The 14,247-nt window shown below is 43.5% G+C and overlaps 1 protein-coding gene across 1 annotated transcript in view; it reads right to left on the bottom strand.

The window, feature by feature from the left end:
* Positions 1-10,244, bottom strand: part of LOC142150713 (uncharacterized) — a 39,988-nt gene extending 29,744 nt beyond the window's left edge. The window contains exons 1-3 of the mRNA XM_075205910.1: positions 9,672-10,244; positions 9,277-9,360; positions 8,450-8,799 (exon numbers count right to left, since the gene is read on the bottom strand). Coding sequence (XP_075062011.1) covers positions 8,450-8,799; positions 9,277-9,360; positions 9,672-10,176 — 939 coding nt within the window. The 5' untranslated portion in view covers positions 10,177-10,244. The remainder of the gene's footprint in view (positions 1-8,449; positions 8,800-9,276; positions 9,361-9,671) is intronic.
* Between the last annotated feature and the right edge of the window lie 4,003 nt (positions 10,245-14,247).

Below are 14,247 nucleotides of genomic sequence, written 5' to 3'. Positions count from 1 at the left end.
ACTGGACCGGCCCACACAGCCATCGGCCCTTCTGGCAAATGCCAGAAGTGCCAGATGGCCAGTCCGTCCCTGGTAGTGTGCAGCGCATAAAGCATGCGGTACATCTGCATCTGGGGAACACGGTTAACCACATGATCCTGCAAGATTCCCTGCAGAAGTGAGAGCTACAGGGTCTAAGACAGCCAAGATGAAGGGTCCAAAGTAGTTAAAAGGATGATTTTTTTAATCAAAATTTGTTGCAATGATAAAAAAATCCCTTATTGTCGCAATTTATCAATAATATCTATACTGGTCCGGAGCAGTAAGAGTTAACTTACCTCTTTGGAGGGTCAGTCTCTGCTGATGTGAGCATGGAGTGTGAAACTGTTCATTACCTCAGTGGTGTTGGAAAGGAAAAGGTTGTGTGACCTCCCTTTTATTTCATTTAATTATCCTGCCCCGCAAAATTAAACCTCATTCCAGTGAAAAAGTAGGCGTGTTCATGCACCTCATGTACTTGATTCACCTGACTCTGTCCATGGACCAAAACAAAAAGTAACCCACTCCTCCCAGTCTCCTCTACCCAATCAATATAAATCTAGACAGCAGCTGCTGACTATTTTCATGTTAGGCCCTTTAAAATAATTAAATATAACAGTCTGACATTTGACTTCTGCAAAGTGCCACTTTCTGAATATCAAATAATGAGGTTGATATTGAAAAGATAATTTTATGCATTTTTTTCCCCTTCTAGCCTCCCAAACAATTCTTGATTCTTAATTATTGAAGGTAGTCTGGTATATTTTGTGGCTGCAGGCCTGTCTCATTAGAGACACTGCTATGGAGATGAACAGGATACCGCCAGGCAGATAGCTGAGTGGACTTGCAGGTGTATCTGTCACACTAGTCTGCAGTCTGAGCAAATTAGACTGGGATCTTGCACCATGTTCTGTTATTAGTGACTCTACATACTGATGCCAACATTTCAAACTACTGTCCAGGGACACTGTTCCTGATGCAATGCACCTACGTCTGTCTTGTGTACCTTTAATGTCAGCAATAAGTAAAAACAATACTTTTAATACTGTCACGCTTCAATGTAAATCACAGCTATGAAGCCCGGGATGTGATGAAAGCATAAAGGTGTTTATTGGTCAGGAAATACAGATAAGTAGTATGAACCAGATATTGCTGATATTGCACAGGGATTTCTGAGAAGGCTGAATACTGGTTGCAAGGAATACTGCAGATACAGGAAGAATGGTAAGTGGAGAGAAATCTGGAGTAGTGATGTCAGCAGCAGTATGTGAAAGTTCAAGAGCACAGGAGCAGCAGGAGAAAACCCCCACAAGGAAAGGCAACAAAACAGCAATGACCAGCACAGGAGAGGGACAGAGGCAGGTATAAATAGGGAACACCCAGGTGCAGCAGATAATTGGTGCAACAGGTTAACCCAGTGGGTCCCAAACTAGGCTAGGCTCCCTGGGGTGCCTCGGCGATCTCACAGGGGTGCCTCGGCCAGGGCCAGTGGTAAGCAAGGCGGGGACTACTTGGTAATTATTTTGGCTTAGGGGTGCCTTGAAAAATTTTTGGAGACCCTAAGGGTGCCTTGAACTGCAAAAAGTTTAGGATCCACTGGGTTAACCCCTAGTGATAAAAAGGAAGGTATAACAGGAGCACCTCTGATGAGTAGAGGTACTGCAGATAATACATTAAATATACACTAAATACATTATATACAGTATATACATTAAATATACAAGTTCCAGGTCCTGGAGGCAGGAGCTGCCAATACAAGCAGCATGCAATGCAGAAGGCTGCAGTCAGATCCTGACAAATACATAATAATATATCACCAGGCATTTTATTAATTAGATAAACAAGAGCTACAATCTATAACAAATGAATTTGACAATGAACATACTTCTTGACTGTCCAGATTTCAATGGGACTTTCCTGATTTTGAGATGTTTGCCCCGCGGGTGGGAATGTTGCTGAAAAGCAGGTATCTAATGGGCAGCCTAGCATGGCAAAGCTTGGATTATATCCCCCTTCTTACTCTTTCCATAATGTAATGTCCTAACTATGATATGCTAACAAGATAATAATCAACATTATTATCAGTCCAATGCTCAAAACCATGTCACTGTACTATATGCTGTATATAATACATTTTTATGGCTTAATAAAGAGATGAATAAAAAAAAAAAAAAAAAGAAGAGAAGATTATTGTATCAAAGTTTTTGCTCCAGTTCTGCCACCCTGGGCACAGAAATACTGTATGTGACCTTCCTACATCTGCATGGTACATTGTACACCCATCTACCCGATATACATTATGCAACTATTTTTGCCGTTTTATGAATATGCTGTCCTATTGTTTGTGCAACGTTTACAACGGTCCAGCAAGTAAATGTGGAGGATATAAAAACTAAACAATAGTTTATACTAAACAAATTTGATTACTATATTGCATTGTGTCTTGCGTGTCTAACAGTCTGTCTCATCACTTGTCATGTTTTACAACTAAGCTGTCAGGCCATTGATCAGATGAACATGAGTGAACACAATGAGATTTGTTATTGAAGACGTAATACAGACGTAATCAATTGGTCGGGCTACATGGGATATAAAAATCAATGACTTGCTTTATTTGATTACAAGGATCACATGCTACCAGGTAATTTTCCTGCAGGGTCACTCATAAAAAGTTGTAATAGAATTTCAGAAAATGCTGAGCTAGTCATTAATTCATTCTTTCACTTATAAGTAACCTAACGCACACCGCAAAACCAAAACTTTGTTCAGATTAAAAAAAATGAAATATAATTTCCTATATTGAACTACACCGTAAAAAACATCATAGACCTGATTCATCTTTGGATGTAAGTCTGTTTGTGTGCTATAACGTGCGTGAAAAATCTCTGCGCCAGAATTGGACTTACACCAATGAACACAATTGCATGCAATTCATGTCTGAATGCAAATGACACTTACAACTGTCTATGATTTGCAGGGCGGACTGGAGGTGGGATGGGGCAGACTAATAAGGGCTTGCCTAGGTGGCCGATACAAGTTCAGGGGGGCATCTTGTATTGTATGTATGCAGCGCCGGTGCTAGGGTTCACGGCCCCCCCCCCAACACACTAAAAAAAAAAGTAGAGTTTACTTACCTTTTCTCTAGATGATCCGCGCCTTCTTCACACAGAGGCGGAGTGATGCATTCTGGGAGGGGAGGGGGGCGCCGGGAAAGAACTTTATTCACACTGTCTGTCTGACGGACAGTGTGATACTTCACAGATGCCCCGCGGACACTGAAAAACAGCGGCGGCGGGAACCCTCTCCTGAGCCGCTGACTAGATTAGAAAATCTAGTCAGCGGCGCCCTGCAGGTCCCGGCGCCCTAGGCAACTGCCTAAGGTTGCCTAATGGGAGCGCCGGGCCTGTATGTATGTGCATTTTAGCCGTAGCACTTAGACAAGCTAAAGGGCAGGTGTAAGAGCCGACTGAGAGTAATGACTACATGTTTGCATGCCAAGTAAGGGAAACTATGACATTTTATGTATAGTGCGCATTAAGAATATCCTGATTTATGTATTTCATGTAAAAATTATCATTTTTTTAAATAATTATAGCATTAAGAGTTGTAAATAAATTTTCTAAAATATTTTTTTTTTGCATGTGTTCTGATGGGACTTTATATTGCACATATACACGTGTATATCCTGCACTGTGTTCAGTCTGTCTACAGATGGCAAGTAACCTACAGCCAGAATGTACTTATACCCAGGGACAGGCTGGGCTCGGGGGCAGGGGGGCATCTGCCCTCTGAGCCGGTCCCATAGTGGGCTACCGTGGGCTGGGTCACTGGGTCAGCTGCATTTTATTTCCGTTAAAATGTTCCTAATAGGCTGCTGAGCTGAGTCTTGCCCCAGTCGAAAATAAATCAGCCGTCCCCTGCTTATACCCATATTCAAATGGAAACGTATCTTGAGATCCGATTGTATTTGAATACTGGCGTACATGTGTACAAGTTATGTGCGTTTTTTTAAATGTAAGTTGCATTCACATTGTGTTCGAAGATGAATCAGGCCCTATATTTTACCCATATTTAAGTGGTATTTGAGCACTTCTATTCTCTGTGAGGTCCATGTAAATGTGACTTTGAAGTGGGCAGGGCTGGGAATCTCTATGTACGGTGCTGTAGACTCTATGATGCATATAAATAAAAAATAATAATAATAAAAGTAGGGGCATAAAAATATTCACAAGATCAGACCAACCTATAATCAGTTAATGTTTTAGAATATTCTGTGTCGGTCCACATTTTTTTGTCAATTATTAGATCATTCAGTGAGCCAGGCAAACATATAGCCAATCAGAGCTTAAAACTAACAGTGAGCCAGGCAAATATATAGCCAATCAGAGCTTTGGAACATTCAATGACCCAGACAAACATAGCCAATCAGAACAGTAGATCTTTCAGTGAGCCAGGCAAACATATAGCCAATCAAAGCATTAGCTCTTTCAATGAGCCAGACAAACATATAGCCAATCAGAGCACTGGAATATACAGTGAGTCAAACAAACATATAGCCAATCAGAGCATTAGAATATGCAATGAGCCGGACAAACATATAGACAATCAGAGCATTGAAACATGCAGTGAGCAGGACAAACATATAGACAATCAGAGCATTAGAACATGCAGTGAGCCAGACAAACATAGAGCCAATCAGAGCATTAGAACATCTAAAAGACTAGAACCAACCTGTGTAAAGATTTCTGTACTACTGTCTCACCCAGGTACATGCATACCCAAGTGGTCACTCAGTTTTGTACTCAGTGCTTTTTTATCAGTAAGCAAGAACATTGTGGCATAACCATATGTACTGGTTCATGTCTATGTGGATGTGCAACATGTCGGTCGCACTAGTGGGATACACCACAACAGAAGCAAATGTGTCTATATGTGAGCAAGCCTGGCGTGCATAGAGTGCCTATGATAGATTTTCTTCAGTTAATATACGAGTATAACTTTTGTATTTTGACTCTTACACACTTACTGGCCTTACCTGCCTGCCCTGACTTCTGCTTTGGATGTGAATGGATTCCTACTGGTACCTCATTGTTTAGATTGTTATTCACCCTTGCCTAACCTTGACCTTCTCTTTGGATGCTAACTTTGTACTTGTCTATTACTGACCCAGGCCAGAACCTGATCCTGTTTGTGGATTCTGATTTTCTACAATACAATTTGCCTATTTACCATACTTCATATTTTTAATCATTGCCTGATTCCCTTTCCTATTGGTTAACACCTTTGACTCATGTCATGTTGGCAACTGAGTACTGGTCAAGCTTTAAGGGAAACAAGGACTTTCCTAGGTGACAAGCATGTCAGCCTGATCACTGTTGTTTATTAACGGTTTGTAGGCCCAGACAATCTGTAGCTATATAGTGCATTAAAATGGCCACAGGTCTAAACCAACTTTTTTCATATTAATCTTATGATGGTATGGCCTTAAATATAACATACAATATTCATTACTAGGTGTGATTAAAAGGTTTGAGGACAAAACCAATTTATAAATGTCTGCATTAACAAAGTCAGTATTTGACAATTTAATGTGGAATTACACATAAAATTTTGCAAGTCATCAGATTACCAGTACTTATATATGAAGCGACCATTAGCTTTTATAACAGCTTGACAGATGTAAAGTCATATAATTACATTCTCTATTAGAGCTTTCGACAAAAGTGGCAGGGTTAATGTACCTGAAAGCTAGAAGCAGGAGGAAAGGTAATTAATTACCCATGGGGGTCTGCAGAACGAGTAATATCTGTGAGCATATTGTTGACTTCTATCCACTAAGGGGTATATTTACTAAACTGTGGGCTTGAAAAAGTGCAGATATAGCCTATAGCAACCAATCAGATTCTAGCTGTCGTGTTGTAGAATATTCTAAATAAACGATAACTAGAATCTGGTTGGTTTCTATAGGCAACATCTCCACTTTTTAAAACCCACAGTTTAGTAAATATAAATAGTGTGAATACACTAAATCTGTTTCGTAAGTGTCCTTATTTAAAAAAAAAAAAAAAAAGAAAAAACAAAATAAAATCACGCCAGTGTAACAGTTAAAGTTTATTTTATAAAACATTATTTTAATGGTCAACTTCTGCATTTCTCTAGTATAAGTACACCCAGGGCCGCCGGGATGGGGGGGCGGATACTATTTACCCGGGCCCGGACATGCCGAATTTTTTTTTAATCCCCAGTTTTTTTTCATTTTATTATCTTTTTCTTTTATGATTTTTTTTTCTGCTGGGGGGGGAGGGGGGGAGGGGCTCCAAATCGCTCGTTGGTGGGGGGGCTGGATAGTGTAAGAATTAAACCAAACAAACAACACACCTGATCGCGGCGCCGGCGTCCCTCCTCTATACTCCGTTCACACTGGATGTCGGGCGTGACGTCATCAAGTCACGCCCGACATTTAGTGATGAGGAGCGGTGCAGAGAAAGGAGAGAAGAGATGAAAGTAGCTAATAGAAGGTAAGTAAAGGAGCAGAGAGGCAAGGGGAGATTTGAAGAAATGGACAGTGAGATAAAGAAAGGGGTGAGAGAGGCACAGAGTGATACAGAAAGGGGGGGCAGAGGCACAGAGTGATACAGAAAGGGGGAGAGAGAGGCACAGAGTGATACAGAAAGGGGAGGAGGTACAGAGTGATACTGAAAAGGGGGGGAGAGGCACAGAGTGATACAGAAAGGGGAGGAGGTACAGAGTGATACAGAAGGGGGGGGAGAGGCACAGAGTGATACAGAAAGGGGGAGAGAGAGGCACAGAGTGATACAGAAAGGGGAGGAGGTACAGAGTGATACAGAAAGGGGGGGGAGAGGCACAGAGTGATACAGAAAGGGGAGGAGGTACAGAGTGATACAGAAAGGGGGGGGAGAGGCACAGAGTGATACAGAATGGGGGGGATGCACAGAGTGATACAGAAAGGGGGGAGAGGCACAGAGTGATACAGAAAGAGGGGGAGAGAGGCACAGAGTGATACAGAAAGGGGGGAGAGGCACAGAGTGATACAGAAAGGGGGGGAGAGAGACATAGGGCTAGATTTACTAACAGGCGTGTTTGTAAACCCGCCGACTTTCGGCGGGTTTGGCGGCGGTTTAGCCATCGCCGGATTTACTAAGGCTAAATCTGCCGTCCAAACGGCCAGAAATGATGTTTCCAAACCCACCTCTGTATAAAGTGCCATGACGGTTTCAACAATGTTCAACATACAAACAGCCGGATTTACTATTAGGGGGTTTATAAAGCCGCCGGAAAACCGCCATTCAATAGACCAAAATGAAAGCGCTGCTTGTGAGCGGCGAGATTGTTCAAACAGTGTGCTGTTAGAGGTATGTGGTCAATCGGAACAGAAGGAAAAGGGCCATTTCATGTTCAAAGTTTTTTTCCTTTGGGATTGTATATGTTAAAAGGCCAGTGTCTTGTAATTGCAGTGTTGTTTTGGTTTCTTTTTCTCTTGTGTCTTCCCACCATGCAATTTATTTACTGATTTAGTAGAGGGGTGTTATAGCGTACCTTTGTACTTTGGTAAACTAGGTTCAGGTTACTAGAATAATCTGGTGGGGTGGCTATGTATGCACCTGAAAAGGGGTCTGATATTATCCTGGCTGGCTGTTTGATACATAATCTAGCAATACATCAACTTACCCCACCGATTATTGCAGTAGACAGTGAAGAAGAAGGGGTCCGTGTCACATCTGGTGATGTGCAGAGCACAGAGGGCGGAAGGGAGATTAGAGACCGTCTAATTGCAAACTACTTTACGTGTAAGTACATAGTATGAAAAACATTTTTTGCTCAAAAATGTGTTTTATGTGAGTGCAATTGTTTTATTTTATTTTAAATGTTTTGTAAATTGGAACCTTTAAAAACAGGATAGTGTGTACTCCTCATGTGGTAAATATGAACATCCCTGGATTGTGACAGTCAGAGGTCAATGTTTAAGTGAAATTAGTGCATAGTTTTTAAAACATCAGTATACTCTTGTTTAATTAGCAGAAAAGAAACACTGACACCATAGAAATTTAACTGCATTTATTGCAGAACACAATAAATAATAACGTATAATGCTTACGCAAACTTGTGAAAACATGAAGCAATAATAATTATTGCACTAGCGACGCCTTTTTGCAGGCATATCACAATGCTTGGTGCCACTCTCTCCCCTCCCTCGCCCACCCCTGGTGCGAGCACCTCTCCTTGGAGGAGTACTCTGTACAGATGTGCTAGGCGTACTAGCGGTACTGGTGGTGGCTGAAGACATAGGTGCCGGTAAACGGGCTACAATTTCTGAATGTAGTTGCCCTGCCAGCCGGGTCACATTGGCATTCCCCTCACGTACTGTGGAATGTAAGGCCTCCACAGCCCCAGTCATTTGGGCCAGCTGCACATTGGTCTGTTCTAAAGCTGTTTCCAGACGTTTGATTCCAGCAGGGAGTTGACTATTGGAGCGGTGTATCCGCCTCAACTGGGCCGCAATTTGGGACATGTGGCGAGTTTGCCTGTCCATGAACAATGTCTGTTGCTGCTGGAATGCGCCAATAGACAGCGCCATTTCTCTGGCTGGGTCCATACTTTCAGGTGCAGGTTGGTGGTGTGATGGTTCAGCAGGGCCAGGTGAAACTTCCTGGAGGCCAGACACAGGGGCATCCACTGTTACCAGGGTGATGGTCGTTTGATCCTCTGGCTCAGGAGACATTTCCAGGGACTCCGCCTGAGGTGGCTGGTATGAAGAGGGCCCTGTGTATGAAAAATGACGGTAAATATATACTATATAATATGTTTGCATATTGCATTCTGAACACTGGATAGGAAAGAATATTCTTTAGAAACTACAGATTCTTTCACAATGTTTGCATTCCTGATTTCTAGTCCTATGCTACCTGCTTAAGGATGCACTTATTATCCTTTTAATAACCATTATCATTTGGACTGTGTAGTACATGCTGGGTTATTTAGACTAAACTGCATGCTATAAAAAGTGGAGATGTTGCCTATAGCAACCAATCAGATTTTAGCTGTCATTTTGTTGAATGCAATAAATAAAGTAAAGGTATATTCTGATGGGTTTCTATAGGCAACATATCAGTTTAGTAAAATGTAGCCCTAACTTCTCATTGCAAACAATAAAAAAAACAAAAAAAAACCATTGACAGCAACATTTGCACAGAAAATCAATTAACTCCATTATTTCTCTCCTAAACAGAAATCACGCACCTGCTTGCTCGTCTGTGCCCGAATCTCTCGCTGAAGGTGGAGGTGTAGGTCTGGGACTGGGACTGAACTGCGGTCCTGGCGATTCTGGATGTATTAGAAAAAGCATACAATGTATTTCCAGAAAAAAACAATTTCCAAATATACTGTTTATTGCACAAATGTGTTTGCAATTTTTTTTTTTTTTTGGTATGAGAAAAAAAAACCCTTTACAAACTATTAGAGTCAAAAATACACTTTGAAAAACAAAAAATAAGGCAAAACAAATAAGAAAAAACGTTTGCAAAGAGAAAAGCAGTTTTAAAAAGAGAAAAGCAGTTTTAAAAAGAGAAAAGCAGTTTTAAAAAGAGAAAAGCAGCTTTAAAAAACTTTTAGGGTAAAAAAACCAAATAACTCACCAACTACTTGGCCAAAAGAGGGCGAATCTGTGTCCTGCACATTTATGCCCTCTACAATTTCAGCCGGCATTATCTGGCGCAGCTCCTCCTCGTACGTGGTGTACTCCATACGAAGTGGGGGGCCACCACCCGTGCGCCTTGTCGACCTCCTTTCCTGGGCCATCTTCTCTTTAAGCCTCCTCTTAATATCAGAGAAGCGCTTGCGGCAGTGTGCCACTGTCCGCTTCAGTGGGCCCACCACGTTCACGGCCTCACAGACTCTCCCCCACAGTTGGTGACGCCGCCTTAGAGGAGTCCCGGCTGCCAGGTTCCCTAGGATAATCTCGTAGCAGGGAATGATGTTGTGCACCAACACACAATTCTCATCATGTGAGAAGCGCACATTCCTCCCTGTCTTGGTCTTCCTGCCCTGTCCTGTCTCCTCAACCTCTCCCTCTCCCTCCTCTGACCCCTCAACCTCCATCTCCCTCTCCTCAGCTTGTTCTCCCCTCCTATCTCTGGACATTTTTACCCAGAAGACAGAAAAACACAAAACACTGAAGGACTTACAAACACAAAGAACAAACTACACTACCTACAGACACACTCTCCACACAGTCACACACAAGTAACACAGACAAAGGACAAGTCAAATACAAAAAATGCAAGACAGAAAATAAATGAGAAAATAAATGTACAAAACAGGAAAAAACCACAGGACTACTCACACTTCAATCAGATATCGCTCCACCAATCCACCAAACTCCAACTCTCACCAAACCACTATCCTCCAAACTCCTCTCACAAAACTCCTCTAAACCCTATCAGAGAAAAAAGTGTCAGGCCAGTGGTTTATATAGGGCTTGTGATGTCAAATCTCCTGAGTTTGAAAATAGCCAATAGTAACAGGCCAGGAGACAGGTGTAATTTTCCAAAAAAAACGCCTTTACACAAAAGCGCCGTCATTTAAATCAAAAGCGCCATGTTCTATTCAAAGCCGCCGGCGGCTTTGAGCATTACATCCCGCCGTTACATCGCCGGCGGCTTCAAATTGAAGCCGAAATGCGCCCATTAGTAAATCCGGCTGTTTGCAATGCAAACCCGCCGGAAAACAACCGCGATGCATGACGGCTTGAAGCCGCCATGCATCAAGCCTCATAGTAAATCTAGCCCATAGAGTGATACAGAAAGGGGTGAGAGAGGCACAGTGATACAGAAAGGGGGAGAGAGAGGCACAGAGTGATACATAAAGGGGGGAGAGAGGCACAGAGTAATAAAGGCGGGGAGATAGAGGCACAGAGTGATAAAAGGGGGGGAGAGGAACAGAGTGATAAAGAAAGGGGGGTAGAGAGGCACAGAGTGATGAAGAAGAGGGGGGGCACAGTGTGATGAAGAAGGGGGGGGTGCAGCATGGAAGGCGTAGTGTGATCATAAGGGGGCCAGTGTAGTTGTGATGAAGGGGCACAGTAATGTGTATGTGATGGCATAGGGGGCTTGTGGCAATGTAGTGTGTGTGAGGTAGGTGGTGGCTATTGAATGCGGGGGTGAGTTTGAGGAGAATGAGGTCTCTTTATTAAATGTGCCTATGAATTATTTAATGGCAGTGATGATTGCGGGAAATAGGTATAGTTATGAAATTTAAATACTATTAATTTATTGCTGGGGCTGTTTGCAGGGAGGGAAATAAGTTTATTTATTAAATGGAAATACTATTATTTTAATTGGGCTGGAGGAAGGCCATATTATTACTTGTGGGTGCTATTGATTGATACTGATACTGGATGTAATTTTCTAAATGTACCCATTTTTTTTCCACATAGGGCCCCCAACATTCCAGGACCCAGACAAGCCGCAACTAAAGAAATCAGCAGCCACAAGTGGTGAAAGTGAGAAGAACAGGTAGGACAGTGTGTGAAATGTTGTGATTCTAGTGGGACAATTCCGATTTTTGGTGACTGCTCTGTCCAATGTAAGGGTGCTAGATGTCCTGAAAGTCAGGACTGCTGGGACATATGTCACGCTCTGGCAAGCGGGCACTGCACCCTTGTGTCAATGGTGTACACAACAATGCAGGCTTTTTTTTTTTTACAGGAGGGTGGCACTTTTCACCTGCTAGCCACGCCCCAATGATGCATAGCCACGCCCCAAATAGTAAGACCACATACTATGGTTTTTGCGGCGGCGCAATTTTTTTTTACACGCTAAACTGTAAGGGGGGCCCCATGAACTTGTTGTACCTGGGCGCTGAATTCCTATTGGCAGCCCTGAGTACACCTGTCTACATTATGCATAGCTGTGATTAGTCTGTGCTATCATTACATGTTGTGAGAGGCTTCATCGAAGAGCATCTCTTGCTCAACTAGTGTCAATACAAAGCAAGGCCAACACACACATCTGAATCATTAATTTAAATATTTAGATTTTTCTACCAAAATTTGAACCTCCTTTATTTATTTTGATTAACTACTGACAGTAAAGGGACCTCTGTACTTCTTTAGTTTTACTGTCAAACAGTTTTATTGTATTTTTTAATGTGCGCACTTCACCCATTCATGAATATGTAAATATGTCATCAGCCACTTTGAAATTATGGCGTAATCCTGTATTTCCTTGTGTACATTCTTTTTGCCTATGCCACATCTACAAGGAACGCCTATCTATCATGCTCTGTTCCACCCAAAGGGGAGATATTTGCTCATTCCATAGCTGCAGCCAGGACCGTGCTGGGCCGGGGGGCTGCGGGGCATTCTGACGGCTGCTTGGGCTCCCCCCCCCCCCCCCCCCGTGGATACAATATCTCCTGAATATTACCGGCGGCCACATCACAAGACACACGATGGCAGCCGTGTCAGCGCACAGGCGGCTGCATGACATGACACGCGATGCGGCCGCATCATCAATAACGCGCCTGAGCGCCCCCGGGCTAAACTGACTGCAGCCATCTTGTTGCACCAATGAAAGGGTTTTTGCTGTAAACTTATAATGTTATAGCAGCATTTGTGGGTCCCATGCAGGGCCGGATTTATCACTAGGCAACCTAGGCAATTGCCTAGGGCCCAGCGGTCCCCAGAGGGCCCTCCCAGGGCCGGAGGTGAGACCAACCTTTAAAAATGGGCCGCTACTTATGGGCCAGTGCTATTTGCTTCCCCCTCTGGGCTAAAGTCTGCCAGCCAGCCCCTGAATAGGGGTATATGTTATGCTAAAAACTATAGTGCTATGGATTTTTTCAGGGAGGGGGCCCCAAACCAGTTTCTTGCCTAGGGCCCCATGAGGTCTAAATCCGTCTCTGGTCCCATGTATGGTGGGTCTGCTTCGTAAGTGTGGAGAAAGCTATTTTGTGGGGTTCTTAAATATTCAAGAGAATTCAGCCTGTCAATTTAGATGGAGCCATTGGAACTACAGAAGCACATAATAAATGACTGAATTAAACTAGTGAACTGCACTCATGGATATTAGTTTATCCTAGAATATGCCAGTCTCAACTGTATGTAGATATTAGGTCCCTCTAGGACCAGGCATCAGACTAAACCTGTGTCAGAAAATTACTCTAGTTTAATTGCAGTTATCAAGCAACTAAAATCTCTTCACTCAGCGCAAGAGTAACTCTTATAAACAGTGCTTTTTTTGCAAGAAAAAAGGTGCCGGAACTCACATCACGTAGTTAATCACAGTACACACACCTACACACGTCAGTTGTGTAACGAAACATAACGGTCGCCGCCCGCAGTAAGAACTCAGCGCGCGACCACATGACCAATCACAAGCCGAGCAGCGCCATCACAACCAGCGCAGACGAAGTACGCATGCCTCGGACTCAGAGCCGGATTTACACCTCATGGGGCCCTAGGCAAAATATCGGTTTGGGCCCCCCCTTCACACACACAGTGGCCCCTCACACACACAGCGGCCCCTCACACACACATAATACACACACAGTGGCCCCTCACACACACATAATACACACAGACAATGGCCCCTCACACACACACATAATACACACAGACAGTGGCCCCTCACACACACACATAATACACACAGACAGTGGCCCCTCACACACACACACACACATAATACACACAGACAGTGGCCCCTCACCCACACACACATAATACACACAGACAGTGGCCCCTCACACACACACATAATACACACAGACAGTGGCCCCTCACACACACACACACACATAATACACACAGACAGTGGCCCCTCACACACACATAATACACACACTATTAATATACTACCCTACCCCTCCCTCAACTTACCTTTTTCCATCTAGAAGCTGTGGAGTCTTCATCCCCTTCAGACATGGGACGGCACCTGTCATGTGGTGCACGTCCCATGTGACACAGAGGAGGGAGGGAGGAGACCAGCCAATGGTTAACAAATGTGACAATTCCTCTAAAAGAGGGTCAGTTTAAAGCATACTTACCTACTTTCTTCAGCTCTCTTCCGGGAGCCAGCCAGTGGAGGGGGGCGTGAGGGGGCGGGGCGGCCAAAATCGCGTCATTTCGGCCCCGCCCCCTGTGACGTCATGACGCAAATTGCGTCATTTGACAGCGGGGGGCGGGGCTAAACGCCGCGATTCATCGGGAAT

The sequence above is a fragment of the Mixophyes fleayi genome, chromosome 4 (assembly GCF_038048845.1).
Source record: "Mixophyes fleayi isolate aMixFle1 chromosome 4, aMixFle1.hap1, whole genome shotgun sequence".
Classification (NCBI taxonomy): Eukaryota; Metazoa; Chordata; class Amphibia; order Anura; family Limnodynastidae; genus Mixophyes; species Mixophyes fleayi.
The sequence above is the reverse complement of the archived record's forward strand: the minus strand, read 5'-3'. Positions and strand labels throughout refer to the sequence as shown.